Source organism: Mrakia frigida (genome assembly GCF_051309035.1).
Source record: "Mrakia frigida strain ATCC 22029 unplaced genomic scaffold BDY24scaffold_23, whole genome shotgun sequence".
Classification (NCBI taxonomy): Eukaryota; Fungi; Basidiomycota; class Tremellomycetes; order Cystofilobasidiales; family Mrakiaceae; genus Mrakia; species Mrakia frigida.
In genome coordinates, this window is record NW_027481258.1 from 277,932 (window position 1) to 301,358 (window position 23,427).

Below are 23,427 nucleotides of genomic sequence, written 5' to 3' on the forward strand. Positions count from 1 at the left end.
CGTTCTAGTGGTCTTAAGGCAGATAGAGACGGAAGCTTTTTTCGAGGCGAGGAGGAGGCAGCAGAAATCCAACCGAGAACGCGTTTGCAACATCCTCCTCCTCTTGTCTTCTCTTTCCTTTCCCCTTCGCGTCGTCAAGAGTCACGATCTCGCACTATGGATCAAGATCTCTCAACCAAAGCTAGTCACGCCTTCACCACTACCTCCTCCTCCTTCGTCGATCTCCCGTGTCTGCCCTCCCAATCCCTCCTCGCCAAAATCAACCCTCTCCAACTAACACAAACACTCTTGAGTTCCTCCCTCGTCCTATCCAACCTCCCTCCCAACCCTCCCAGCTCCAAATCCTTCAACACCTCCTCGTCCATCTCATCCTCCAACCCTTCCATCTCCTCCTCGTCCTTCTTCGCCCGGTCCATGCCCAACTTCCCTGTCAACCCTTCAGACCCGTTCTCGTCCTCGAACACGCTTGGTCCGAAATCCTTCTTGGACCGCACGTGCGCGACAGTCTCCTTGTTGTCTTCGAAGAAGTAGGACAGGACGGCGGAGGAGGCCAGGAGGATGGAGAGGAATTTCTGAGGAGAGATCCAGAGGGAGGTTGGGTCGAGGGAGGAGCCGTAGAGGTGGGAGGAGAGGAGCAGCAGGGATTTCAGGGTCGTGGAGATGGGTTTGGTGGAGCCCGACTGAATTGAAAGAAAGGAAAGCAGGAGTGAGGTTTGGGGTGTGGGAAAGAGAGAGAGAGAGCAAAGGGTCGACGGGAAAAAGAATGGAGAGGACTCACGCATCGGAAGATCTTGATAGCTGAATCCGTAGGAGCTCCGGAACCGTTCTTCCTCAAAGCGGAGGACTCGGTTGCTCGAGAGGGTTGCGAGTCAGCGATGGAGCGAGGGGAGGCGACTGCCGGGGTTGGTTTCGGAAAGAAAGAAAGACCAGAAATCAGTTCGAGACGACGCGTTGTTTTGGAAAAACGACGACTCACGCAGCCAGGTGTTGAAATCTACAGGCTCCGTTTGAGGGAGATGATGGAAGTAGTAGGCGAAATCGATCGAGGTTCCGATTCCGTAAGGGGAGTAGAGACGACTTTGGACTTCCAGGGTTTGGGGAGTTGTTCTGAACGTGAGAGGTGAGAAGGTTAGCTTCCTTTGAGCTTCTTTGAGAGATATAGATAGTTCCAGCTTCGCTAGTAGACACGTAAAAGTCTAGAACTCACCCATCGTTAACTCCAGCGAGCTTCAGCAGGTAGATCGACCCTCGACTCGTCCTCCCCAACCTCGTCTTCTCCTCCTCGTCCTTGATCGCTGATCCGTAGATCTCGCCTGAGATCGCACTCGCCATGGATCGGAGGACGGTTGAGGTGTTTCCGAGCTCGTCCCGTTCGATTCGTTCGAAGGCGGGCGTGAGAGAGGTGTGGATGTGGTCGAGTTCCGATCGTTCGCTGCGAAAGTCGAGAAGGGAAAGGTTGATGGTGAGCTTTGAGAGTAGAGGAAGGGAAGTGAGGGTGAGGGGGAGACACTAACAGGAAGTAGGATCTCCATTGCTTGTCGGTGATGGAGTTGTCGTAGGGAGCTAGGAGGCTGGAAGGATGGCAGAGAGGGAGGACGAAGGGAAGGGAGGGTCAGCTTGAGCTCGAGCTCGCAGACCTGCTTTTTCAGCTCTACCACCGCGAGAGAGCCACAATTCACAGTATCTGTGATGCTCAGAACTGCTGTATACACAGGGATCCGTGCTGTGATCAGCCTCGAGTCCGAGGGAGCTCTGTATCGACCTCGAGGCAGCAAACTTCCTCCTCCCCAGCTCTTGCGTCGCGAAAGCTCACATCCCTTCCTTCTCTCCTCTTCCCTTCCTCTTCTCCAGCACCCTCGCATCAAACCTCCAGCCCAACCGTCAAGAAACGAGTCGACTCACCACCACTTCTCAACACACTGCTTCCCGTACTCTCCCTGAGGCAACTCCTCGGACCAAGTCGGATGAGATTCCTTGCAGTTGTTGGGCGTCGACAGCTTCGAGACCGACGAAACGAGCTTCTTCTTCTCCTTGATGGCTCCAGAGGACTTCTTCTTGGTAGCGGGTTGAGAAGAGGCGGTAGAGGGTGATCCTTCACGTTTCACCATGTTGAGCTGAGGGGGAAAAGGAAGGGAGGGAGGGAGCAGGGAAGGTCGTCGTTGGGAGGGTCTCGAAATCTCGAGCTCGAAGGGAAAGGGAGGAGGGGGAGGGGAAGCTGGGAGAATGACAGAAGATCTTTGGGAGAGGGTATATATGCAGAATGTAGGGTCAAAGAAACCTGGCTCGACCTCGATGGTCCTCTAGCCCTCCCTGTAGGTTTCCAGACGCAGCTCGCGCAGCTTATCTCTAGCGCACCCTTTCCTTGACCATCCTTCTAATGAGACACATCAAGATCGAAAGCCTCAGGACTGCCTGTTCACGTCGACTCCTCTCCCTCCCTCCCGACCCGTTTAGATCGACACCGACTTCCTGAACCTAGCCTCCCATCGCTCGTGATCGTCTCCGACAGCATCCAAGAACTCAGTATCGGGAGCGAGAGGCCATTGTACGATGATGGAGCTGGGGGTGGGGGACAAGCGAAAGGAGCGAAGAAGAGGACGCGTCGCGGGCGAGGGAGTCAGTCGAGGAACGAACCGAAGGAGAACCATCCATCCCGCCATCTGCTAGCTACACTGTAGAGGTGGAGAGAAAGTCTGACTCACTCGCAGACCAAATGAGCAAAGACAAAGCAGCCCGACTCGAGCTGACCTCCGTCCTCGAGCTGCTTGAGGAGCTCGAGTCGAACCTTGGGGATTGTTGCGAGAGAAGGGTGGACTTCGGACATCTACGGGGACGTAATGGGCACAAGAAAACAGTTTGTTGGCTCAGCGTCATCTCAAGCAAGGAGAAGAAGGGAAGAGGAACGCGGGCTGAACGAACTTCGAGGAAAGTGAGGAGCTCAGACTGATCAAATCCGAATCGGTGCTTGAGGTCGGCTTCTTCGGGGTGGTAATCGAAGTGGAGGACAACGGTCTCGAATTCCTGAGGGAGGGAGAGCGGTGACGGCGAGGGAGGAGGCGGGAAGAGGTCAGCTCGTCTCGTCGAAGGGAGGGCTGAAGGAGGGAGAGATTGAGGGAAAAAAAAAGAGAAACTAACAGCTCTAGGTCGCTGGGACTTATCGTGAAGTCCAAGAGCTTGAACGAGAGCCATGTTGACAGCTTGGACATGTAGCATAGCAAACTGGTGGAGTTCTAGAACAAAAGGGAGAACAAAAGGGAAGTGAGGGGGAAGAGTGAGCTCCTCGTTTCGCTCTGAAGACCTTCGCTCGACCCGACCCTCTGTAGAGCTCCAGTCGAGCGATACCCAAGCGTCACCCCTAACTTCCCGACACCCCAGACCACTTGCACTCACCCTCCCAACTCGGCTCAGCCTCGAGAGCAACACGACTCCCTCGCAGCGTTCCAACGACTCCCTCGCAGCGTTTCTTGTGAGCTGGCCAGTCGGCTTTGGCGCATTCCGAGGAGCAGTAAGCCGAAGGTCTAGCAGCTCCTGATGTTTTACATTTGCCGCAGCTATGAAGGGACGGAAAGGAAGGGGAAGAGGGAGGGGAGGCGGGTGAGCTTCGTGCGTTTCGGGAGGAGGAGGAAGAGGAGGTCAAAGAGGAATGAACGAACAGCTTGAGAGCAGTCCTGTTCAGGGGAATGTAACAGTTCTGGCAGTCCCAGTGATCGATGTTGGCGAGGGATGAAGAGGGAGTGGACGAAGAGGGAGGAGCGGATTCTGTAGGGAGAGGAAGGAGGAAGGGAACGAGGGAGGGAGAGCAAGGTGAGCTCGACAAAAGGAAGGTCGGGAAGACGTCCAGCTCCTCGAAGTTCAGCTCGGGTGGGAAAGCAGCAAAACTCACCTTGGGCAGCTGCTGATTCGTTGGAAGAAGACATGGTGAGAGAATCTGCGGGGAAGGGTTGAGGGGGACAGGAAGCGGTTGAAGGGAAGGAGAGCTGGAGCTCACCAAAAGTTGAGCCTCGCCCGAAGACCCATAGGTTACCGCCTCTGAACAAGCTTTTCGCTCTTTTGAGAAGTTTTTTTTTCCTAGAACAGGACCTCTGAGCAACTCTCACATACCAAAGTAAACTTTTCTGGGTCAGTAGACCGTCGTCAAGGCCCGGCCGAAGGACCCTCCGAGGGCTCGAAGCTCACTCGCTGCTTTCAACCCTCAACCATCGCATCCTCAAGCATGTCTTCCCCTTTTTCTCTTCCCATTTCTCACCCGGACTTGCCTCTCACCAACCAAGGGACGCGCATGTCCCAAATGATCGCTCTGGACCGCTCGAAGCTGGAGGAGTACAAGGAGTGCCATCGCGCTGTTTTCCCTGGAGTGCTTGCCGCTTTGAGGAAAGCTCACATCTTTGGTAGATCCTTTGCCTCTCGACACTCGTAGCTGAGCTCGTTCTGACTCTTTGTCCTCGTCCTCGAACAGACTACGCCATCCATCTCTACGACGTCCCCGAGCTCAACCCATCTCCCATCCTCGTCGCCACCCTTCGCTATGCTGGAACTGACTTCGAGGGGGACATGGCTGCGGCTCGAGAGGATACGGAGACTCATAGGTGGTGGAAGATGGTGAGTCACGTCGGAATGGAGGTTGAGGGGAAACTGAAAGAGAGGAAGACCAGAGGAGCGAGCGAGCGAGCGTCGAAGCTCAAAGCTCAAAGCTGAGCTGACTTCTCCCTGTTTCAACTTTTTGAAAGGTCGACCCTTGGCAGAAGTCCTTTGTCCCAGGAGCTGTAGGATCTGCATCTGGTCCTGGTTGGTGGGTGAACGGGGATGAGGTGTTTAGGATGGAGAGTTAGACGCAAGCTTGGAGTCGATGAGATGCTGGTCGTCTTCCCTCCACGAAAGTGAATCTCTTCAGTCGTTGAGCATGTGCATCTAGCTCTTTCGGAGAAGCTTAGCCCTCTTGACGCGAAGACACTTTCTGAGGCTATGTTGTTTAATTCTCTCGAAGCTCATTTTCCTTTGAGCTCGACGCGACCCTTCCTCTCCTCCTTCCCTCAAACCACGATGTCGACTCCCTCCCAACCTCCCACCTCTCGAGGCCTCTTCATCGTACTCGAAGGTCTTGACCGGTCAGGCAAATCAACTCAATGCGAGCTTCTCATTCAGCGCCTGCAAGCTCAAGGACGACCGGTGAAGGGTTGGAAGTTCCCTGGTGAGCTCAACCTCCTTCCTTCCCTCTTCTCCTTTCCCCCTCCCCCGGTTCTCGTACCGTCTCGCGTCTTCTCAGACTCTGTGAATCTCGAGCTGATACACATTTGTGGTCTACGCAGACAGGACGACTTCTACAGGGATCTTGATCGACCGGTATCTCAGGAAGGAGGTTGAGATTGGAGGAGAGGATGGACGAGCAATCCATCTCTTGTTTTCAGCGAACCGATGGGAGTGCTCGTGAGTCTGCTGTCTCTTTCAGGTTCTCGTTTTCGAAAGGAGTTACCCTAGAGGGTGTCTACATGCTCGAGACGCCGAAGCTGACATCCCTTCGACCTCGATGGGGAAACAGAACGGCCATCGAAGCTCTCCTCGCCTCTGGAACCTCGGTCGTCTGCGACAGGTACGCTTTCTCAGGGCTGGCTTTCTCGTTAGCAAAGGTGAGCTTCGAACCTTCTCTTCAATCTAGTGCATCTTCTCGTTGCCTGCGAAAGACCGAGAGAACGTGAGCTGACTTCGTTCTGGTTGGCTGCAAAACAGGGACTCGACGCTTCCTACCTCGTTCCCCCCGACAAAGGTCTCCCTCTTCCCGACCTCACTCTCTTCCTATCGCTATCAACGGAGCAAACGAAGCTGAGAGGTGGCTTTGGAGACGAAAGGTGCGTCTTTCATCGTCTCAACCGCCTTCCCTCGCTGAGCTGGAAGCGTTCAAGTGGAGCTCGCCACTTTCCTCCCTTCGTTTCCTTGCTCACTCGTTCCTCCTCTGTGTCTACCCTCACGATCTCTCACAGGTACGAGCTCGTCGAATTTCAAGCCATTGTCAAGGGGAAGTTTGAATGGGTTGGGGAGGAGGTAGAGAGGGTGCATGGAGCTGGGAAATGGAAGGAGATCAACGCTGGAGGGACGGTCGAGGAGGTGAAGGAGGCGATGGGTCGGCTGATCGACGAGCTCGCCAGTCGCGAGGGAGGAGGAGTGAAGGCAAAACTGTGGACGTGATAGATGGGTCTTGCTACGTGGACGTTCAGTCAGGAGGCGAAATATCGAGTTGAAGGGGAAGAAAGGAGAGAAGTCGCGTGAAGGAGGTTGGATGGGATCGTTCGCGTCGGTTCGTCCTTTTTCATCTGGAACTCTCAATCTCTTGCTGCTCAGACATAAACTGACATGGTCCCTCTTTTCTACAGACTGCAATTCTTCTCCTATCTTGACCTCCTTGGTTTCGACGTCCCTTCAGCTCTCCTCGTCAAGTCAACGTCTCCCATCCACGTCTTTCCTCTCCTCTTCCTCCGAATCTACGCCTCGTCAAAGACCAGCACCCGCCTCCAATCCATCTCAACCTCCCCCGTCTCTGATCCTTCAGCTGAATTGAGAAGAGCGCATGCAGCCCGGGGGAGAGTGAAGAAAAGGAGACGAAGCCAGCGGGACTCTGGTTTCGGACGCGTCGTCAACTCTTTCGCCGCCCTTGTCTCGAAAGCGATTCGGATAACGACGAGGCAAAGAAAGAACATGTGCAGATAGAGACGAAGCGTGTTAGGTATAGGTATGAGGCCGACAGATGGATGGGTATGCAAGTTGATGCGTCCAAAGACGAGAAAGAGGAGAAGAAGACGAAACGATGCTGAATCCGAGGAGGACTTGAGTCTACAACGAGGGACGTGGACAAGCGAAAGATATGAAAGCGTAAGGAGGTGAAGTGTAAGGGGAAAGATGACAGAAATGCTGAGCTAGATGTCGAAGGCTGTTTGAAAGAAAGACGACAGAAGGAAGTTCGTCAGTGGATGATTTTGCGAGGAGAGATGAGAAGAAGGGTGGAATGATGCGGAAAGGACGGAAAGGAGACCCACATCGTTTCATGAACTGCCAGGTGGTGAAGGAAATACTGGAAGAGAGAAGGAAGACAGGAAGGACGAGAAGTCAGTTCGAGATTCGACGCGTCTCTCCTCTCGTCTCGTCGAAACGACCCTCTCACTCACCTCGTCATCGGCACAACCTTCAGGAACCCAATGCCCAATCCAACGTAGAACCCTCTCCAACCTCCCACCTTCCAAACATCCCTCACCGTCTCTTTCCAGCCCACCATCCCCGACGGCCGCTTCACACCTCCCACCTGCATCCTCCTCCTCACGACCTCGAACGGATAGCTCGCCGTCTGACTGACCACTCCCGCAACAGCTCCACAGGCCAAATCCACCTTGGTCCTATGATCTCGACCGAACTCTGCTGGGACGAGAGCTTTCAGGCGACCGTAGGTGAGGAACGAAATTCCGGCATAGGGGATCATTCCGAGGACGGTGATGGTGAAGCCTCTGTAGAAGGGTGCTAATGGGATTTGGTAGAGGTAGCGTGAAAAGGCTGAGGGAGGTGGATGGGGAGTGGAAGACGCAGCAGCGCCGGCTATTGGTGGTGGAGAGACGGAGACGGTGGGTTGGGCTGACGAGGGCAGGACGACGGGCGGAGGCGGACGGAAGGAGTTCTCGTGGTAGATGAGTCGAACGACTTGGAGGAGGTTGGTGCGTTCGGCGGTTTTGGTTTGGAAGGCTAAACGAACTCGGATGAGCTCGAGAGGGTAGGTGAGGAAGACGGCGGCGATTCCTGGGTGAGGAAAGCGAAGGTGAGCTCGGTCAGCTTCAACGAACAAAGAAGAGCTCGATTTCCAAGAGACGAACCTGAAGTCGCTCCAGCTGTGAAGAGCATGGCACTCGTCTCTGAGTTCTTGGTGGGCATCAGGTACTGAGAGAGCAAGGGACGAATGTCAGGGAGCTGAAAGCGAGAGGGGAGGGAGGGGAGGAGGAAATGCGACTGACGTGGTGAACTCGATCGTACAGCATGAACTTGATCCCAGCGTAAGGAAAGACCCTCAGCAAAGTGGCGAGATGGCCCTGTAGTAATCCTCGAGCACCGTTGGAAGCGTAGATATCTCGAATCGAGAGGTAGAGACCTTTGAAGGAACCTGGAGGGAGGAGGGAGGAGGAGGGGAAGGATCGACGTCAGCGCGCGAGCTCAAAAAACGGACAAAGAAGCTCAAGAACCAACCTTGATACTTCTGAAAATCAGCATTGTGAGTCTGGAAGAGAATCTTGACTCGATCTAAAGGTGCCACAGCTGTTTTTGCCTGGAAAAACGAGCAGAAGAAGGAGATAAAATTCAGCATGTGAAGGAGCGACGACTTGAGCTTCGTTCCTTCCTTCCCCGAAGAGCTTCCCTGAGGCTTGAAAAGGCTGCTTTGAGCTCGGTCCTTGGACGAGTCTACTCACTACACATCCGGCTACACCTCCAGCGATTCCGCTCCGAATAGCTGTCGAAAATGAAGGCAGAACGGAGGTGAGCCAACCGGACGAGGGCGGAATCGAAGGAAGGAGGAGGTTCGACTGACCAAAGTCCCAGCTATGCTTGTCCTGTTTCGCCCTCTGGTGAGATTTTTGAAGCCAGGTGAGTTCTTTAGGTTCCGATGCAAGCGAGCGGTTGCTCATCCCAAAGTGGGAAGGAAGGGAAGGAGGAGAAAGGGAAGGGATCGGGCAGCAAGGTAACCGAGGTCGAAGTTGGAGTCGACTTGAAGGAGGAGAGCTTGAAGCTCGTTTCCTCTCAACTTTCACTCCCTCTCAAAACTCGGAAGATGGATCCTTCGATCAATATGGCTCTCAAGAGGGACGACGAGGCCTTCTAAATCTATGGATCTCTTCAGAACTCGTGCTGATGAGCTTGCACTCGCTCTCCTCTCGGTGTCCTCCCTCCCGAGCTCACCCCTCCTCTCGTCTCCCTTTCTGCCAGACCTCCAACAAGCTGGAGGCCAACACCATCGTTGACGCTCAGACTTCGCATTCTCCTCTTCCTAGTAGGTCTCCCCTGTCGACCATCAGCACGAAGTGCAGCCCACTGAGCTCGAGCTGATCTTCCCTCCTCCCCGATCCCTCGATTCCTCGATCTTGCTCTTCTTTGCAGCTCTCTCCCTCGAAGTCATCGAGCGAATCCTCAAGTGCACCTTCCTTCGACCTTCCAAGCTCATTCCTGCCTCAGATCCCTTCCACCTCGTTGGATCGTCCCACCTCCTCTTCGTCTCCAAAGGATTCCGAGAGCTCTGCCTTCCCTTCTTCTATCGATGCCTCCTCATCTCTCGATCTTCCCACTACGTCGTCTTCTTTGATCCTGAGCATGGTCTGTTCAATAGAGAAGAGGGAAAAAGACTCTGGCTGTTGGTTGAGACAGCGAGTTGTCTTCCCTCGCTCGACGCGTTCCTTCCCTCTTTCTCGATAACCGAGCCCACTAAGCATCCATATATAAATGTACCTGAAAAAAGGCCCGATTGGTTCTTACGGTCTTCCAGTTCGCCGTCGTCGTCGGAATCGGATCAATCTTTGCGTTGGTGGAGGTCGTCCAGGAGGTCTTCAGGACCCTCGCTCAAACGCGTCTTCGAGGATTCCCCTCCGCCGTTTTTGAAGAGTTCTCGTCGTGGTCGAATCGAAATCACGCCTGGAGATCGAAGTGTATTCGGCCTATTGAGAGCTGGACCTGGGAGTTGGAGAACGGGGAAGTCGTGTCGCTCGGTTCCATCGTGAGCCTCTTTTTGGCTCAAACTCTTCCTTCCCTCGTCCGTTGTCCTCGTATCGGAACTACGATCTGACCTGCGCCTCACTCGTTCTTTAGGCTCTTCTTCAGATGAAAAAACCCGCTTGATCCATCTCGCCCAACTCAAGTATCACGACGCGAATTTCCCCTCGCTCGATCCTTCGCTTCATCGGAACCCACCTCTCCTCCTTCTCACCCTCGCTCTTCTCCCCTGTGTCCAAACGTTTCTTAGTCGACAGCTCTCTGATACGAAAATGATTCTCCTCATGTCCCCTCGGCTTCTTCTGCCAGCTCTTCCATTCTCCATCGCTTTCTCTCCCGTCTCCCATCTCTCTCTCTCTCTCTCTCCTCTCCACCATCTCTCCCTTTCCCGCTCGAACAAAGCTCCTATCGCAAAAGCCTTCGTTTCGATACGTCAAACAACAACCCAAACTACACACACACAAAGAACTCATCAACCCTCGCTCGCTCTCACTCACTTCCTCTCTCCTCAAAGCTCCTTCTTCGCTCCTCCCTCCGTGGCCGGCTTCGCAGCCTGAACGCCAGGGCACTTTCCGGTCTTCCAGCCGGCACATCGCTCGGTCTCAGGGACGCCAGCGAGGGCGGTCTCGATGTGTTTTCCTGTTGAGACGAGCAAGAAGGGAGGGAGAAAGGAGAGAAGGTGAGCTTCGGAACGTCCGGAAAGAGAGCTGGGTGGGCTGAAAGAGAGAGACTCACCGCATCCAGCCCAGGTCTTGAGCTTGCAGATGGAGCAGGTGGTAGGGTAGCACATGGTGTTCGAAGAGTGAAAAAGGTGGGTGTTGGGTTGGGTGGAGCTGGAGGGAGGAAGAGGAAGAAGGAGGAAGGTGATCAGTGAGATGATAAACCAGCTCCTCGAGCGACCTTTCCTTCGAGTCTCACTTGAGTGAAAAAAAGGTCTGGAAAGGGAGAAGGATGTGGTTGGGAGGCAGAAGAGGAATGGGACTTTCGAAACAGAAGAGAAGAAGGAAAGAAGGGGAATGAAAGCAGACCCCGACCCAAAGATAAAAAAGATATTGAGGACAAGGGAAGGAGGAGGGAGAGTGGAGGTCGCTTTCCGATTTTGAGTCCCTCCTCAACCATCTCGCTTCGCCAGAAGTCCCAGCTTTTCGACAACAGAGAACTCGTAGACACCGTAACCCTCAGCTGCAGACAGGGTGAGTTTCAGAGCAGAGGCCAGGGAGGAGAGAGGGAGAGAACGCAGGAGGGCTGACCTCGAATCGATCTCGATCCTTGTTTTCGCCTCGCTCCGAAGTGGACTTCCGTACGACCAAGTAGAGATATCAGGAGCGAACGAAGATGGAGTATATAGCCACAGTGAGTACGCTTCCATCTACGAGGTATCTGTACTCGAGCGAGGGAGGAGGGAGTTGAAGGAAAGGGAGGGGAGCTCATCGCCGACGAGGTCGACCGACGTCCCCCTCCCTCCTCTTCTTCTCTGCTCGATTTCGCCCGAGAAAAACCTTCCTTCGCCTCGTCCAACCCACCATCAGATGCTCCTCTTTCTTCTATAGCCTCTCGTATTCTCCGATCCTAACATATCTCTCCCCGTCTTTGTCCATTCGTGCAGGCCCACCCTCCTTCCTCCGTGACCCACTCCCTCCTCTCCAACTTCACCTCCCCTTCGGTCCCCTCCCTCCTCATCCTCCGAACGTCTTCCATAGAAATCTTAAACCTCCTTCCTTCAGGACCGACGCCCGCACTCGCCAACGGTCCCTTCCAGCTCTGGGGGAGGATCCTCGGAGCTCAGATCGTCCGCCCATCCTCCTCCGACCCAACCTCGCTGCCTCTCCTCGTCGTTTTACTCGACGCGCCCAAACCGCTCTGCTTGTTCTTGCGATGGAACGCAGAGAAGCAGGATTTGGAAACAGTGGAGAGTGTAGCCGTGAACGGAGGGGTTGGAGCGACGGAGGCTGAGTTCTATCAAGGCGTCGAAGTCGATCAGGAGAGGGGAGTCGTCTTGTTGAAGGTTTGGAGGGGGTTGATTACCGTTCTGGTGTTGAAGAGGGAGGAGGGTGAAGATTCTGGGAAGGGCAAAGGAAAGAAGAGCCAAAGGAGGGATTCGATGAGAGGAGGGGAGAAGGAGGGAGGGGTGGTGAGCGAGAGGTTCGATGTTCAGTGAGTCCTCTCGTCTCGTTCTCCCTCTTCTCGCTCTCGAGCGTTCGTTAACCAGCTAGAACTGACTGATACACACACGTTATCTTCCCAGACTCAAACAACTCAACATCCTGTCCCTGACCTTCCTCCCAAACACCAACCTCTCGAACCCGAACCCAACCCTCCTCCTCCTCTCCCTCACACCAACCCGAACTCCCCACCTCACTTCCCACACCATCGACCTAGCCTCTAAGGATCTCCTCTCTCCTTCTTCCTCTTCATTCGAAGGAGACATCCCATCGGCTCCTCTCTTATCAGCCCACATTCGCGATCCAGGAGCCAACATCCTCGTTCCTCTCCCGAACGGAGGAGTGATGGTTCTCGGAGAGACCGAGGTGATGGTTTACGAGGTGGAGATGCTTGAGAGCTACTCTGGAGAAGTGGGAAGTGGAGCAGGGAAGGGGAAAGGGAAGGAGAAGGAGAGCGAGAAGAAGAGGAGGAGGAGCAGCGGGGTTGGGTCTTCGGAGGGAGGAGGAGGGAGTTTGAAGGCGAAAGTGATGGGTGCTGGACCGAGGGGAGTAAGTGGGAAGCTACCGGGGTTTGGAGAAATCACTGCGTGAGTTCGAGGGTTCTGTGTCTGTTGGGTTGGGAGGATGAGAGGCGTGAGAGAGATGTCGCTCGACACGAACGATGAGACGCGACGCGCCGGAGACTTTTGTTGACTTGGTTTGTTCGGCGATTCCCAGCTACTCGGTCCTCGACACTACCGATCAGTACACTCGAGTACTCCTCGGAGACTCGTACGGTCGTTTGACTCTCGCCACTCTCAAACGATCAGGAACAGCTTCGAAAGTCTCGTCGATCGAGTTCTTGATTCTCGGACAGGTTCGTTCCTCGTCTTCCTCGCCTCCTCTACTCGTTCCCGAAACCCTTTACCAATACTAACCTCTCCAATTCCTCAGATTCCTTCACCAACAACCCTCACCTACCTTTCCTCCTCCCACCTCTTCGTTGGCTCCCATTTCGGCGACTCCCTCATTACCTCCATCCTCCCTGCCCCTCAACCCTACACCGGATCATACCTCTCTCCAACCCCACTTCTCACTCTGCCGAACCTTGCACCGATCTTGGATTTCTGGAAGGACGGAGAGGAAGGGGACGTGGTGACGTGTTCGGGAGGGCAGAACACGGGAAGTTTGAGAGTTGTCAGGAGAGGCGTTGGATTGGTTGAAGGAGTGGTAGTAGAAGGGATCGAGGAAGTGAAGAGGGTTTGGGGGTTGAAGGGGCATGGGTGAGTATTTTTGGTAAAGAAATTGAGAGAAAGAGAGTTGAAAGACGCGCCGCTGACTTCGTTCTTCGTTCTTTTCGACCGTCAGCTCAACTAAACACTCCTTCGCTCTTCTCTCAACCTTCGAATCAACTCTCCTCATCTCTGTCGGAAGCTCGAAATTCTCAGATCCTTCGGCAATGGACACCACCTCGACCGACGACATCTCCCTCCTCCCTCCTTCAACCTTCCCTGGATTCAATCATCACGTCCCAACTCTCGTAGCTGGAAACGCTGGATCTTCTCATATCGCTCAGGTCACCAAGACTGGTGTCGTTGTCGTCGAGCTTGAGAGCGGGAACCGAGTCGATGAGTGGAACAGTCCGAGCGAAGTCGCTCTTGCAGCGTTCGAGGGAGAGACGGTCTTGGTCTCTGCTCGAGGTGGAGTGCTGAGTAGTTTGAAAGTCGAGGGCGGAAAGGTATCGTTGCAAAAGTGAGTCGTCCGTCTGTCTGTCTGAGGTGTTCGGATCCGATTCGATTGGGATCGATCTGACCCATCGTCCTTGCCTCTCCTCTCCTCTACCTTCAGCTCCCTCACGCTCCCCTCCGAGATCTCCTCCCTCACCCTCTCCTCCTCCTCCTCCTCAACACACTCATCCCTAGCAGCCATCTCTCTCTGGTCGTCCCACACCCTCCTCATCCTCAATCCTCTCACTCTCACAACCATCTCCTCTCCACCTCCAACCACCTCCCTCTCCCGATCCCTCCTCTTCGCCTCCCTTGCAGCCAAAGGGCAGCGTCAACTTCTCATTGGGCTCGGAGACGGGTCCGTCGTCGTGCAGGAGATTGGGACTGGTGGAGAGTGGGAGGAAGGCGCAGGGAAGTGGGAAAGGAGAACGATCGGGTTGGGAACGACCGAGGTGGATTTGAGCTTCGTTGGCGATGATGGGGAGTCGGTGTTCGCTAGTTGTGATAGGCCTTCGGTGCTGCATGAGGATCACGGGAGGTTGGGATATTCGGCTGTCAATCTGAAGGTCAGTTCGCTCGGACGGTCGAGGTCGAATGGAAGTCGTCGCTGATGTCCTCTCCTTTTGTTTTCGCTTCGTAGAACGTCACCACAGCCGCTCACCTCGACAGCTCAGCTTTCCCATCATCTCTCGTTCTCGTCACTCCTACAACGCTCATCTTTGGGAAGATCAATGAGATGAAGAAGGTCCACGTTCAATCGGTGAGTCTGTTCTTCCTTTCGACTCGAAGACGCGTCGTTCCTTCCCGCTGAGATTAATCCTCGTTTGCGCACTTTTACAGATACCCCTCGGTCACGACATCCCTTATCGAATCGCCTACCAGCCCTCCCTCCGAGCCTACGGAGTCGCCTTCGTCAAGACCGTTCTCGATCGACGAGAACAGCAAGAAGACATGACTTCGAGCTTCAAACTGCTCGACGAGGATACCTTCGAGCGTGGGTCTAGTTCCTCTCCAACCCTCCTTCATCTCCTTCTCCCACTAACTTTCTCTCCTCTTTCTTTTCACTTCAACCGCGCAGCTCTCTTCACCCACGACCTCCTGCTCTCTGAACGAGCCTCCTCCCTCGAAGCCCTCTCCATCAACGGTCGTCCCTTCTTCGCCCTCGGAACCGGAACTATCGATCGAGAGAAGGTCGAGATCCAGGAAGGGAGGGTGTTGCTGTTCGGTGAAGCTCAGGGTGTAGCGGGAGGGAAGATCGAGTTGGTTTCGGAGTTTGCTGTTGCAGGAGGGGTTTACGCGTTGGCTTTCTTGGAGGGGAAGGGGAAGCTGGCTGCTTCGGTGAATTCAAGAGTGAGTGAAGCAGCATAAGAACTAGAAGAGGAGTTGATGCCGTCGTTCTGCGAACTGACGGCCTTTCGTACGTCTTCCGTTTCCCAGGTCCTGCTCCTCGACGTCTCGACGGATCACCAACTCTCGAAGAGTGCGGTCTGGGGATCGGCGTACATGCCTGCTACGCTTGCGCCCATCGGAGGAGATCGACTACTCGTCGGAGATGCCATGAGCTCGATGTCGGTGGTAGAAGCTGGGGAGAAGAGCTTAAGGACGGTGGCGAAGGTTCGTTCGACTCTCTTTCCTTTCCGTGCTTGTCCTCTTCGCTGACCCGACTTTCTTCCTATTTGTTCCTTAGGATGCAAGACCTCTCTGGATGACCACTGTCGCTCCTATCTCGGAAGGCGTGATGATCGGAGGAGACGTGAGTCCTCCTTCTCTTTCAAGACGCGTCGTCGTCTCCTCGTTGCTGATCTTTCCTCCATCTCGTCCCGAAACCAGAGCAACTGTAACATCCTTACCATGAAACTCAACGACAAAGATCGACTCGAGAACGGAGGTGCTTTCAACGTCGGAGAGCTCGTCAACCGATTCAGGAAAGGTGCGTCCTTCCTCTTCTTCATCCTTTTCTCCCCTTCGAACTCGAACCTGACCTCTCCTCCATCTCATCTCTCAGGTTCCCTCGTCCCCAACCAACCAGGAGGATCCGCTCGTTCCAACCTAATCCTCGCAACCTCCTCAGGTCGTCTCTCGACCATCGTCGATCTCGACAGCGAACTTTCGAGGCTTCTGTTCGATCTTCAGAGGAACATGAGTCGAGTTATCGAGGGACCTGGTGGAGTCACGTTTGCTAGGTGAGTATCTGAAGTCGTTTCCCTTCGTCGTACGGTAGACTGACGCCCTCTTCGTTCCGTTTTCGTACCCCAAAGCTGGCGAGACTTCAAAACCGACAACGGGACCTCCCCTTCCGTCGGGTTCATCGATGGAGATCTGGTCGAGAAGTTCCTGGATATCAAGGACGAGGAGCTAATGAAGAAGATCATGGATGTGAGTAGCACTTTACAGCTCTTGTGGCTCGAAATAGTAGCTCGAGAACGGGACGAACTGACGCGTCTTGTTTCTTCTTCTCTCTTTCATCGTTCCTTCGCAGGGCTCGAACAAGTACGAGAAGCTCTCCGTCTCGGAAGCGGAGATGTGTGTGATCTTGGAAGGGTTGAGGAGGTTGCATTGAACGAGTGGTGAGGACGATGTAGAGTTTGAGAGGCGACAACGACGAGACGAGACCGATTTTTGTACCTTTCCTTCCCTTCCCTTTCTCTCCATTGGCTTTTCTGTGTTTCGTGTATACTCACCTCTTCTTCTACTATCTATGATATCTCTTCTTTGAACGCTAGAGGATGGCCTTCACGAAAACTAAATGAGAACAACGCCTCGCTCTCGTCCTCGATTTCCCTTCCTTTCTTTCCTGTTCGAGAAGTGCGAGACTTTCCTTTGATACGACGGCACCACTACCTACTACTACTCAACGTCTGGAAACGAGAGAAACTGGAACCGAAAAAAACAGAGCGAGCTAAAAACGAAACGAGAAACAAGAGTTCGAGAACTAAAGATCTCCCTCCTCCCTCTCCTCTAAACAAGCTACCTTAAGCCCTCGACTGACCCCTCCCCCACTTCCCCGCTCCTCGAACGTACTTCGCACCCCTCTCAGGCACAGCCGTGAACCCTTCGTCCTCTGCCTTGAGAGCTCCGTTCGTAGCGGGCGGTGTCGACGAGGCGGCAAGCGCAGGAGCAGCGGGAGCGGGAGCAGGGGACGAAGGAGTGGAGGTGGTGGTAGGGACGACGGGTCCAAGAGTAGGAGCGGGAGTCGACCGAGGAGCGAGCTTGAGTCCAGGACGGTAACCTCCTCCTCCGGCGGAAGGAAGGGGGGAGCCGGACGAGGGACCAGCGGGCGACCGAGCGAGGGGAGCAGGGGACCGAGGAGAAGGGGATTTGGCGTCGACGGGAGCAGAAGACGACGACGAAGGAGAGGGAACTCCAGGGATGGCGGAAGCGACTCGATCCCTCCATCCTCCAGGCTTTACGGCGGTAGGAGCGAGTTTGGCAGCGACGTCGGAAGCGACCGAGGCGGCGGCGTCCTTGGTTCGACTCCAGGCGGATCCAGAGTCGGCTCCTCCAGCAGGGGCGGACGACTTGTTGGCTCGTCGAGCGAAAGCCTCCTCCTCCCTGGCTTGCTGGAGTCGACTCTTCTCGGCGTCCTCAGCCTTGGCCTTCTCTCGCTCCGCTCGTCGAGCAGCAGCGGCCTTCTCCTCGGCTTCAGCGTTTCGAGCTTCGATCTCCTTCCTCTTAGCGTCCTCCTCGGTTTGACGGAGCTCGTCGTCTCGTCGTTGGGCTGAAGAAGAGAGGGAACGAAGAGAGGGAAGAGAAGTCAGCGTCGGGAAGGACTGGAAAAGGGAAAGTCGACGCGTCGAAACGAAGAGAGAAACTTGAAACTCACCATCAGCAATCTCCCTCTCCGCCGCCTCCTCCTCCTCCCTCTTCAACTCCTCCTCCTCCAACCTCCTCCTCTCAGCCCTAGCAGCAAAGACCTCCTTCCTGAGCTTCTCCTTCGCCTCCTTGATCTTGATCTCAGCCTCCTTCCTGGTCTTCTCGAACGAGTCGGCCTGCCTCTCGTGGATGTCCTTCTTGATCTTCTGGTAGTCGGGCAGCATCCTGGCGAGTCGGTTCTTGAGAAGAACATCCGAGTCGTGCTTCTCCTTGGCCTCGTCTCGGGTCTGCTTGACGAGGAGTTGGTGGGCGACAAGGTCGTCGGCTTGTTGACGCTCGTAGTCGGCGAGGACGAGAGGTCGCTCCTCCTTTCGGAAGGCTCGCTCAACGTGGTCGACCCGCTTGGAGACGATTCGGAGTCGCTCGGCGAGCTCCTTCTTCTCCTTCTCGAGCTGTTCGACTTGGAGCTGGACGAGTCCGTCGGTGTCCATGTTGTCGATTTTCTGGAGGAGGAGAAAGGGAGGAGGAAGACGCGTCAGTAAAGTTGTTCGACGAGTCTTTTCTCCATCCGAAAGAAGCAGAGAACGTTGGAAGACGAAGAACGGGGAAGAGAGGTAGAGAAGAAAGCATGACTCACGTCGGCATCCACCTTCAATCCACCCTTCTGCTTCAAGCTCTCGGCCAACTTCCTCGCCTCGTCGATCCTGACCTGATCAATCTCCTTCTGGATCTTCTCCCTCGCCCTCTTCTTGAAGTCCTCCTCCTCTCTCTTCTTGGCGGTCTCAGCAGCAATCCTCGTCCTCTCGGCTTTAGCAACCGCCTCCTCGGTGGCTCGTCGAGCGTTGAGCTCCTCCGTGAGTTCCTTCCTCCTGGCGACGATGGCCCGTCGAGCGGACGAAGCTCGCTGGTCGGCCTCTCCCTGGGAGACAGCCTGAGCGAAGAGGGACCTTTGGGACTCCTTGGCGGCGAGAGCGATGGAAGGATCGATGTACTGGACGGTGGAGTGGAGGAGGGACGCGAGTCGAGTGAGTTGGGTTCGAACGAGGTCGGCCGTAGGGGGTTGGAGGTTTCCGACGGCGACGACCTCGGAGAGAGACGAGGACGAGGGTCCAGCGACGGAGGAGGTTCCCGATCCGGAAGCGAAGGGCTCGTCGAGGAAGACGATGGAGTTTCCGACGTGGTCGACTCGAACGGCGAGTTCGGATCGTTTGCAGGCGGCCATGACGAACTTCTCGAGCTGCTCTTTTCCGATCTGGAAGGGCTCGACGAGGCTGAGGACGTGGTCGACCGAGACGGCGTCGTAGACCTGGGAGAGCTGCTGGAAGAGCCTGGAGAGGACGACGTGTCGGATGGGGGAGGCGTACTGGGAGTAGTCGGGGGAGGCGAGGAGGGAGGCGATGATGGGAGAGGTGGAGGAGCAGATGGAGAGGGGGTGGAAGTCGACCTCGAGGAGGGTGTAGAGGGATCGAAGGGTAGGGGAGACTCGAGAGAGGATGTTTCGGTCGAGCTGAAGAAGGAAGAGCGACGGTGAGGGGAGGTCGTCAGTTTGAAGTCGAGAAGATGGCAAACAATTAGACTTCGAGCGAGAAAAAGATGGTAGGAAGATCAAGAAGACTGTCAAACTCACAGCTTCCTTGAGAAGACCAGCCCTAGTAGGCATCTTGGGCAAGTTCAAGAGGGTAACGAGCTTTCCAGCGTTCTTCTTTCCCTCTCCATCCTCCATCACCGGCACGGCCAACGCACTCAACAGCACGAACCCAGCCAACTTCTCCATCTCCTCTCCGTCCTTGCCCTTCTCGACGTACATCATGTACCGTCCCCAAGCGGCGGCGTGGAAGACGGCCATCGACCCTCCCTCGGCCTTGAACACCCTCGTCAACTTCTCGTAGTAGTTGGCCATCATCGCGGGCTTCTGAGCCTTCTTGGACGCCGGGTTGGAGAGCAGCCCTTGGATGTCCTCGACGGATCGGAAGGCTTCCTGCCAGAGCTCGAGATCGACGGCCGAGTTGAGCTGCTGGAATCGAGTCTCGAGGTGTCGAGCGAGGACGTCGGGATCCGAGAGGTTGATGGTGTTGGGCTGGTGTGCGTACTTGTTGACGGTGGCGAGATCCTTTCGGATAATTTCGCAGAGTCGTCGGAACTCGGTCTTTCGAGCGTGGAGGACGCAGAACTGGAAGGCTTGGTGGACGATTTGCTGAAGGAGGAGGGAGAAGGGGAGGGAAGCGGAGGAGGTGAAAAAAGAGCAAAGGTCAGCTTCAACGCTCCTTCCTTCCCTCCAGTCTCCCCTCCCAGCTACACCAACTTCTGCTCTTGAGCCCTCACAGTCAATGTAAACGAATTACTTACCTGGTAGATGATCTCCAACCTAGCCGAGTTCCTCAAAACCTCGAGACAAACTCGAAGGCACTCCCAGAGGAACCTGAGAGCGGGCAGAACGACCTGTCGATCGGTTCGATCCCTCTGAGCGTCGACGGACATGAGGAGGAGGGTGGAAGGCTCCAGAGGAGCGTCGAGGTCGACCTCTTCCTCGTCTCCAGCAGGAGTGGCGGCTTCGGTGGAGAGGAGTTCAGCAGCTGAGGCTTGAGCGGCGACGACCTTTGCTGTAGCAGCGGCGAGGAACTTTTTGATGACGAGTTCGATGGAAGGGACGTTGGAGGATTGGGCGACGTTCCTGGAGGAGATGGAAGAAAGAAAGGAAGAGCGGTGTGAGAAGAGAGAGAGAAGGAAGGAGGAGGAGGAAGGAACAAGGGAGGAGGAAGAGGTCGTCGGTTGTCTTGAACGTACCTGTAGGCTCCGAGTCCATCCTTAGCGATCTTGGCCTTCCGCATGGTAACACAGAGCTCGAGGAACCTGTATACGGAAGAAAGAAGGATGTATGCATGAGCTTCGGTGGGAGAAGAGGGAGGAGACGAGGTCGTCAGACGAGGGACGAACCTGATGATGACCGGCTCGAGGGCAGTGACGGGAGTGGCCTTGAACCTCTTGGAGATGAAGACCTCAGCGAGAGCATCGAGGGCCTCCTTCTCCTTGGGAGGAGTGAGAGAGAGAAGCTCTGAGAAGAGAGAGAGGGAGGTCAGAAAGGGAGGGAAGGAGAACAAAGGCGAGCTTCTAAAACGCACCTTCAGCTCTCTGGAAATCGTCCAAAACGAAGGGGAACAAAGAGTCAGAACAAGGAAATAAGATCGGAATCGTGTTCGTGAAGGTCTGACTTACCTTGAGAGAGGTTTCAGGCTTCGCGTAGGGAGCCATAGGGGAGGAGGAGAAGGGGAAAGGGTGTTGGAGGTGAAGAAGAAGGTCGCCCTCGAAAAAGAGAAGAGGGTCAAAAGAGATCCTCAACGCCCACTACAGAAACCCTACCTCCTTCTCTCTTCTTTTCCACCGTTTCTATCGCAATGTCTGGACCCGCCGTCAACGCCGCTGCTTCCAAAGCTACATCAGGTTAGCTCCCAGAATCTCTCAAAGGAAGAGAAGAAAAAAACGAAGAAGCTGAAGCTCTCCCTCCCTCGCCCCGGTTCTCCGACTCTCCTTCTCTCTTCTCTCTTAGCTGTCACTGGTTCTAAATTCTCAAACTTCCTCAACCACCCAGCTGGTAAGCTTTTCTGCCTCTTTATCGACCTCCCTATCTTTTTCGCTAACCTCTTCTCGTTCTCTACCTCTCTCAGGACCCAAGTAAGGACCCTCCTTCGGCTCCCTCCGCCCCACCTCCCCAACCCAACCAACGAGAACTCATCCATCTCCCTTTCCTTCTTTTCTCCAGGACCATCTTCTTCTGGGCTCCCATGGCCAAGTGGGCTCTCGTCATCGCTGGTGTCAAGGATATGAGCAGACCAGCTGAGAAGGTTTCCGTTCCTGCCAACCTGGGTGAGTCTTCTTCCCCTCCTCTCCTCTCTCTCTCTCTCCTTCCGAGCTCGAGAGGTCCTGTAGGCGACCGAACGGCGTATCTCGTCGTTGGAAGGGGTTCTTACGAGGGAGAGGAGTCTTTCCCTTTCCCTGGGAGCTCGATTAGGTCTAGTTGGATCGAGAACGAGCTCAATCAGCAAAAACAACCAAGCTCGCCGACACCTCTCCCTCCCGCCCCACCTTTCCCTCCCTCCTTTCCCTCCTTTCCTCCGACTAACTCTCTCTCTTCTTCTCTCGCTTTCGTTTCGATACAGCTCTCATGGCCACCGGGTTCATCTGGGTTCGATACTCGATGGTCATCACCCCCGTCAACTACTCGCTCGCTGCTGTTCGTTCCTCCCTCCTCAACCCTCCCTCCGAGCTGCTCCTTTCGTTCATCCCACTCTCGTTCTGACTCGTCCCTTTTCTTGAACTTCTTGCGATGCTGCAGGTCAACTTCTTCGTCGGATCAACCGGTCTCGCTCAGCTGTACCGAGTTTACGAGTGAGTCCGCTCTGCCTTCTTGCTCCCTCAACCCTCTCTTCCTCGCTGCCCTCTTCTTCACGCTGACTCCCCGCACCCCTTCTTCTCACGCTTGTTCTTTGCTCCTCGCAGCTGGCGATCAAAGAACCCTCTTCTCGCCGCCGCTGCCGACAAGGCGAAGGAGGTTCCCAAGTGATTGAATCTCTCTCGCTCCGTCTCGGTTCGGGGTTTCGTTTCAACCTGCTTTGTCTTTCTCTTAGATACGTACCCTTTTGTGTCGTCCTTTTTCTTTCTTTCTGGAGTCCGGTGATTTGTATCGATGTTTCTCCTCTACTTTCGCCGAGTCGAGTCGACGTGGGAACGAAGGGATGGAGAGAGAGGGAGGAGGAGGGAGAGCTGGACGAGGAACGCGCCGATGAGAGAGGTTCGGAGCAGCGGGAATCGACCGAGAGGGTCTGATGCAGACCAGAGCAGCTTGGAGGTTGGCGAGGGAGGGAAAGTGGGAGGAGATGGGAGCAGTGTTGGAAGGGGAGGAAGCAAGCTCGAGGAACGCGTCGGAGGAGACGAGTCGGACGACGAGCTCGAGCCCAGAAGGGAGGTTGGGTGTCGTGAAAAGCGTCATTATTCGAGCTGGTAAGCTCCCTAGCCTAACCTAAGATCCATCCCTACACAATTTATTTCTTCGTCTGCTCGAGAAACGAAAAGCACGAACAAAGGGTCAGCTTTCCAGCCCTCGAGCTCGCTCCTGACCTCCTTCCCTCTCTCCCTCGCCCATCTTTCTCTCTCCCAACCGAAAGCAAACAAGTTGAGAAGGACACTCACCGTTTCGTTCAACGCTTACTGCCCCTGCTTCGCAACCAACAGCTGAATGACCATCTCGAGGTTCTGCTGCTTCTTCTCGATCGTCGCCTGCAACTGCTCGAGGTTGGAGCGCACGAACGCGGTTTTGGAGGTGTAGTGCTTGAGGGCTTCTGTTCGAGTCTGTAGAGACGAGGTTGAAGTCGATGTTCAAAGAAGCGAGGAATCAGCATCAACGAGTTCGGTGGTGCGAGAAGGAGCTGGACGAGCTCGAGCTTCGACGTCGAAGGAAGGAAGGAAGTCGAGTCGAGTCGAGCTCACCTTCGACACGAAGTAACCCGTCCCGACGTCTATTATCACGTTCTCGAGATCGGTGAGTTTTCCAGGGACGTAGAGGGAGGAGGTGAGAGGGATGAGAATTGGTTGGGCTTCAAAAGAAAGCAAACCGAGCAAAGAGAAGGGGAAGGGAAAGACGAAGGTGAGCTCGAGCTTTTTCGTTTCCATCACTGGCTTGTTCGTTCGACTGGAACTGACTGGTGTTCTTGGGATCGATTTCTGAAACGTCGTTCACGCAAGCTTTGAACTTGGCTGCTGCTTGCTTGAGTTGACCGAACGAGTTGGTGAGGTGCTCGAGCTCCTGGGAGAGTGAGTCGAAGGGGACAGGTGGTCAGCTCGAGAGGAGGAGAGGAGCCGAGAAGAGGACTGTAAGAAGAGAGAACAAACATCATCAAGCTGCTTCTTTACTTCCGAGAGCTGCTTGAAGTCGAGATCCTGAACGGCGATTTGTTGGGAGGCCATGACGAGGGAGAAGATGGAAGGTGATGGAGAGAAAGATAAAGGTCGAAACGAAATCAAGTTTC

At 54.9% G+C, this 23,427-nt stretch overlaps 11 protein-coding genes across 11 annotated transcripts; 5 read left to right on the forward strand and 6 right to left on the reverse strand.

The window, feature by feature from the left end:
* Nucleotides 1–588: 588 nt before the first annotated feature.
* BDY24DRAFT_122963 (uncharacterized protein) lies at nucleotides 589–2,279 on the reverse strand. The gene is made up of 5 exons (XM_076635952.1): nucleotides 1,903–2,279; nucleotides 1,515–1,571; nucleotides 1,208–1,432; nucleotides 977–1,107; nucleotides 589–894 (listed from the first exon to the last, which is right to left on the reverse strand). The coding sequence occupies exons 1-5, from the start codon at nucleotides 2,106–2,108 to the stop codon at nucleotides 647–649; spliced, it is 867 nt and encodes a 288-aa protein (XP_076494996.1). The 5' UTR covers nucleotides 2,109–2,279; the 3' UTR covers nucleotides 589–646.
* Nucleotides 2,280–4,003, reverse strand: BDY24DRAFT_122883 (uncharacterized protein). The gene is made up of 7 exons (XM_076635951.1): nucleotides 3,884–4,003; nucleotides 3,654–3,759; nucleotides 3,391–3,551; nucleotides 3,136–3,230; nucleotides 2,920–3,021; nucleotides 2,703–2,824; nucleotides 2,280–2,559 (listed from the first exon to the last, which is right to left on the reverse strand). The coding sequence occupies exons 1-7, from the start codon at nucleotides 3,915–3,917 to the stop codon at nucleotides 2,451–2,453; spliced, it is 729 nt and encodes a 242-aa protein (XP_076494997.1). The 5' UTR covers nucleotides 3,918–4,003; the 3' UTR covers nucleotides 2,280–2,450.
* Nucleotides 4,004–4,152: 149 nt separating this feature from the next.
* On the forward strand, nucleotides 4,153–4,873 carry BDY24DRAFT_395016 (L-rhamnose mutarotase). The gene is made up of 3 exons (XM_076641253.1): nucleotides 4,153–4,388; nucleotides 4,457–4,599; nucleotides 4,728–4,873. The coding sequence occupies exons 1-3, from the start codon at nucleotides 4,214–4,216 to the stop codon at nucleotides 4,827–4,829; spliced, it is 420 nt and encodes a 139-aa protein (XP_076494998.1). The 5' UTR covers nucleotides 4,153–4,213; the 3' UTR covers nucleotides 4,830–4,873.
* A 167-nt stretch (nucleotides 4,874–5,040) lies between these two features.
* Nucleotides 5,041–6,180, forward strand: CDC8 (bifunctional thymidylate/uridylate kinase; the record flags this gene model as incomplete). Its single annotated transcript, XM_076637484.1, has 5 exons — nucleotides 5,041–5,188; nucleotides 5,307–5,424; nucleotides 5,537–5,624; nucleotides 5,725–5,843; nucleotides 5,976–6,180. 5 exons carry the CDS (start codon nucleotides 5,041–5,043, stop codon nucleotides 6,178–6,180), a joined length of 678 nt encoding a protein of 225 aa, XP_076494999.1.
* A 725-nt stretch (nucleotides 6,181–6,905) lies between these two features.
* LEU5 (coenzyme A transporter) lies at nucleotides 6,906–8,651 on the reverse strand (the record flags this gene model as incomplete). The annotated part of the gene is made up of 8 exons (XM_076638144.1): nucleotides 6,906–6,919; nucleotides 7,026–7,060; nucleotides 7,155–7,773; nucleotides 7,848–7,911; nucleotides 7,986–8,131; nucleotides 8,215–8,293; nucleotides 8,436–8,476; nucleotides 8,555–8,651. The coding sequence occupies 8 exons, from the start codon at nucleotides 8,649–8,651 to the stop codon at nucleotides 6,906–6,908; spliced, it is 1,095 nt and encodes a 364-aa protein (XP_076495000.1).
* A 198-nt stretch (nucleotides 8,652–8,849) lies between these two features.
* BDY24DRAFT_416749 (uncharacterized protein) lies at nucleotides 8,850–9,852 on the forward strand (the record flags this gene model as incomplete). Its single annotated transcript, XM_076643622.1, has 5 exons — nucleotides 8,850–8,900; nucleotides 8,950–9,013; nucleotides 9,121–9,308; nucleotides 9,503–9,730; nucleotides 9,823–9,852. The coding sequence occupies 5 exons, from the start codon at nucleotides 8,850–8,852 to the stop codon at nucleotides 9,850–9,852; spliced, it is 561 nt and encodes a 186-aa protein (XP_076495001.1).
* A 382-nt stretch (nucleotides 9,853–10,234) lies between these two features.
* Nucleotides 10,235–10,516, reverse strand: BDY24DRAFT_416750 (uncharacterized protein; the record flags this gene model as incomplete). The annotated part of the gene is made up of 2 exons (XM_076643623.1): nucleotides 10,235–10,365; nucleotides 10,462–10,516. The coding sequence occupies 2 exons, from the start codon at nucleotides 10,514–10,516 to the stop codon at nucleotides 10,235–10,237; spliced, it is 186 nt and encodes a 61-aa protein (XP_076495002.1).
* Nucleotides 10,517–11,061: 545 nt separating this feature from the next.
* On the forward strand, nucleotides 11,062–16,154 carry BDY24DRAFT_371199 (CPSF A subunit region-domain-containing protein; the record flags this gene model as incomplete). The annotated part of the gene is made up of 16 exons (XM_076638145.1): nucleotides 11,062–11,079; nucleotides 11,333–11,880; nucleotides 11,972–12,475; nucleotides 12,606–12,744; nucleotides 12,822–13,150; nucleotides 13,236–13,619; nucleotides 13,716–14,160; nucleotides 14,235–14,354; nucleotides 14,435–14,588; nucleotides 14,673–14,944; nucleotides 15,032–15,208; nucleotides 15,282–15,347; nucleotides 15,425–15,524; nucleotides 15,600–15,777; nucleotides 15,853–15,970; nucleotides 16,074–16,154. 16 exons carry the CDS (start codon nucleotides 11,062–11,064, stop codon nucleotides 16,152–16,154), a joined length of 3,633 nt encoding a protein of 1,210 aa, XP_076495003.1.
* Nucleotides 16,155–17,172: 1,018 nt separating this feature from the next.
* On the reverse strand, nucleotides 17,173–20,731 carry RPG1 (translation initiation factor eIF3 core subunit a). The gene is made up of 10 exons (XM_076635953.1): nucleotides 20,621–20,731; nucleotides 20,527–20,536; nucleotides 20,342–20,459; nucleotides 20,192–20,257; nucleotides 19,754–20,078; nucleotides 19,035–19,601; nucleotides 18,045–18,914; nucleotides 17,588–17,910; nucleotides 17,418–17,535; nucleotides 17,173–17,312 (listed from the first exon to the last, which is right to left on the reverse strand). Exons 1-9 carry the CDS (start codon nucleotides 20,654–20,656, stop codon nucleotides 17,460–17,462), a joined length of 2,391 nt encoding a protein of 796 aa, XP_076495004.1. The 5' UTR covers nucleotides 20,657–20,731; the 3' UTR covers nucleotides 17,173–17,312; nucleotides 17,418–17,459.
* Nucleotides 20,704–22,369, forward strand: BDY24DRAFT_435692 (mitochondrial pyruvate carrier family protein). The gene is made up of 7 exons (XM_076644190.1): nucleotides 20,704–20,845; nucleotides 20,952–20,996; nucleotides 21,070–21,076; nucleotides 21,165–21,268; nucleotides 21,562–21,635; nucleotides 21,738–21,790; nucleotides 21,902–22,369. The coding sequence occupies exons 1-7, from the start codon at nucleotides 20,800–20,802 to the stop codon at nucleotides 21,963–21,965; spliced, it is 393 nt and encodes a 130-aa protein (XP_076495005.1). The 5' UTR covers nucleotides 20,704–20,799; the 3' UTR covers nucleotides 21,966–22,369.
* Nucleotides 22,370–23,386, reverse strand: GIM5 (Gim5p). Its single transcript, XM_076641254.1, has 5 exons — nucleotides 23,291–23,386; nucleotides 23,102–23,204; nucleotides 22,889–22,995; nucleotides 22,592–22,750; nucleotides 22,370–22,455 (listed from the first exon to the last, which is right to left on the reverse strand). Exons 1-4 carry the CDS (start codon nucleotides 23,363–23,365, stop codon nucleotides 22,607–22,609), a joined length of 429 nt encoding a protein of 142 aa, XP_076495006.1. The 5' UTR covers nucleotides 23,366–23,386; the 3' UTR covers nucleotides 22,370–22,455; nucleotides 22,592–22,606.
* Between the last annotated feature and the right edge of the window lie 41 nt (nucleotides 23,387–23,427).

Excerpts from the sequence above, each read along its gene's own strand:
- BDY24DRAFT_395016 (XM_076641253.1), top strand. The coding sequence starts at position 4,214 with ATGTCTTCCCCTTTTTCTCTTCCCATTTCTCACCCGGACTTGCCTCTC. Across the intron at positions 4,389-4,456 it reads GAGGAAAGCTCACATCTTTG|ACTACGCCATCCATCTCTAC; the intron begins GTAGATCCTTTG and ends GTCCTCGAACAG. Across the intron at positions 4,600-4,727 it reads CTCATAGGTGGTGGAAGATG|GTCGACCCTTGGCAGAAGTC; the intron begins GTGAGTCACGTC and ends ACTTTTTGAAAG.
- BDY24DRAFT_122963 (XM_076635952.1), bottom strand. The coding sequence starts at position 2,108 with ATGGTGAAACGTGAAGGATCACCCTCTACCGCCTCTTCTCAACCCGCT. Across the intron at positions 1,108-1,207 it reads CTCGCTGGAGTTAACGATGG|AACAACTCCCCAAACCCTGG; the intron begins GTGAGTTCTAGA and ends TCTCACGTTCAG. Across the intron at positions 895-976 it reads AGATTTCAACACCTGGCTGC|TCGCCTCCCCTCGCTCCATC; the intron begins GTGAGTCGTCGT and ends CAACCCCGGCAG.
- GIM5 (XM_076641254.1), bottom strand. The coding sequence starts at position 23,365 with ATGGCCTCCCAACAAATCGCCGTTCAGGATCTCGACTTCAAGCAGCTC. Across the intron at positions 22,996-23,101 it reads AATCGATCCCAAGAACACCA|CCCAACCAATTCTCATCCCT; the intron begins GTCAGTTCCAGT and ends TTTCTTTTGAAG. Across the intron at positions 22,751-22,888 it reads CGGGTTACTTCGTGTCGAAG|ACTCGAACAGAAGCCCTCAA; the intron begins GTGAGCTCGACT and ends TCGTCTCTACAG.
- BDY24DRAFT_122883 (XM_076635951.1), bottom strand. The coding sequence starts at position 3,917 with ATGTCTTCTTCCAACGAATCAGCAGCTGCCCAAG. Across the intron at positions 3,022-3,135 it reads AGTCCCAGCGACCTAGAGCT|GAATTCGAGACCGTTGTCCT; the intron begins GTTAGTTTCTCT and ends TCCCTCCCTCAG. Across the intron at positions 2,560-2,702 it reads TTTGCTCATTTGGTCTGCGA|CTCCATCATCGTACAATGGC; the intron begins GTGAGTCAGACT and ends CCCCACCCCCAG.
- RPG1 (XM_076635953.1), bottom strand. The coding sequence starts at position 20,656 with ATGGCTCCCTACGCGAAGCCTGAAACCTCTCTCAAG. Across the intron at positions 20,258-20,341 it reads CTCGAGCCGGTCATCATCAG|GTTCCTCGAGCTCTGTGTTA; the intron begins GTTCGTCCCTCG and ends TTCCGTATACAG. Across the intron at positions 17,536-17,587 it reads AAGAAGGACATCCACGAGAG|GAGGCGAAGGAGAAGCTCAG; the intron begins GCAGGCCGACTC and ends ATCAAGATCAAG.
- BDY24DRAFT_435692 (XM_076644190.1), top strand. The coding sequence starts at position 20,800 with ATGTCTGGACCCGCCGTCAACGCCGCTGCTTCCAAAGCTACATCAG. Across the intron at positions 20,846-20,951 it reads TGCTTCCAAAGCTACATCAG|CTGTCACTGGTTCTAAATTC; the intron begins GTTAGCTCCCAG and ends CTTCTCTCTTAG. Across the intron at positions 21,791-21,901 it reads CAGCTGTACCGAGTTTACGA|CTGGCGATCAAAGAACCCTC; the intron begins GTGAGTCCGCTC and ends TGCTCCTCGCAG.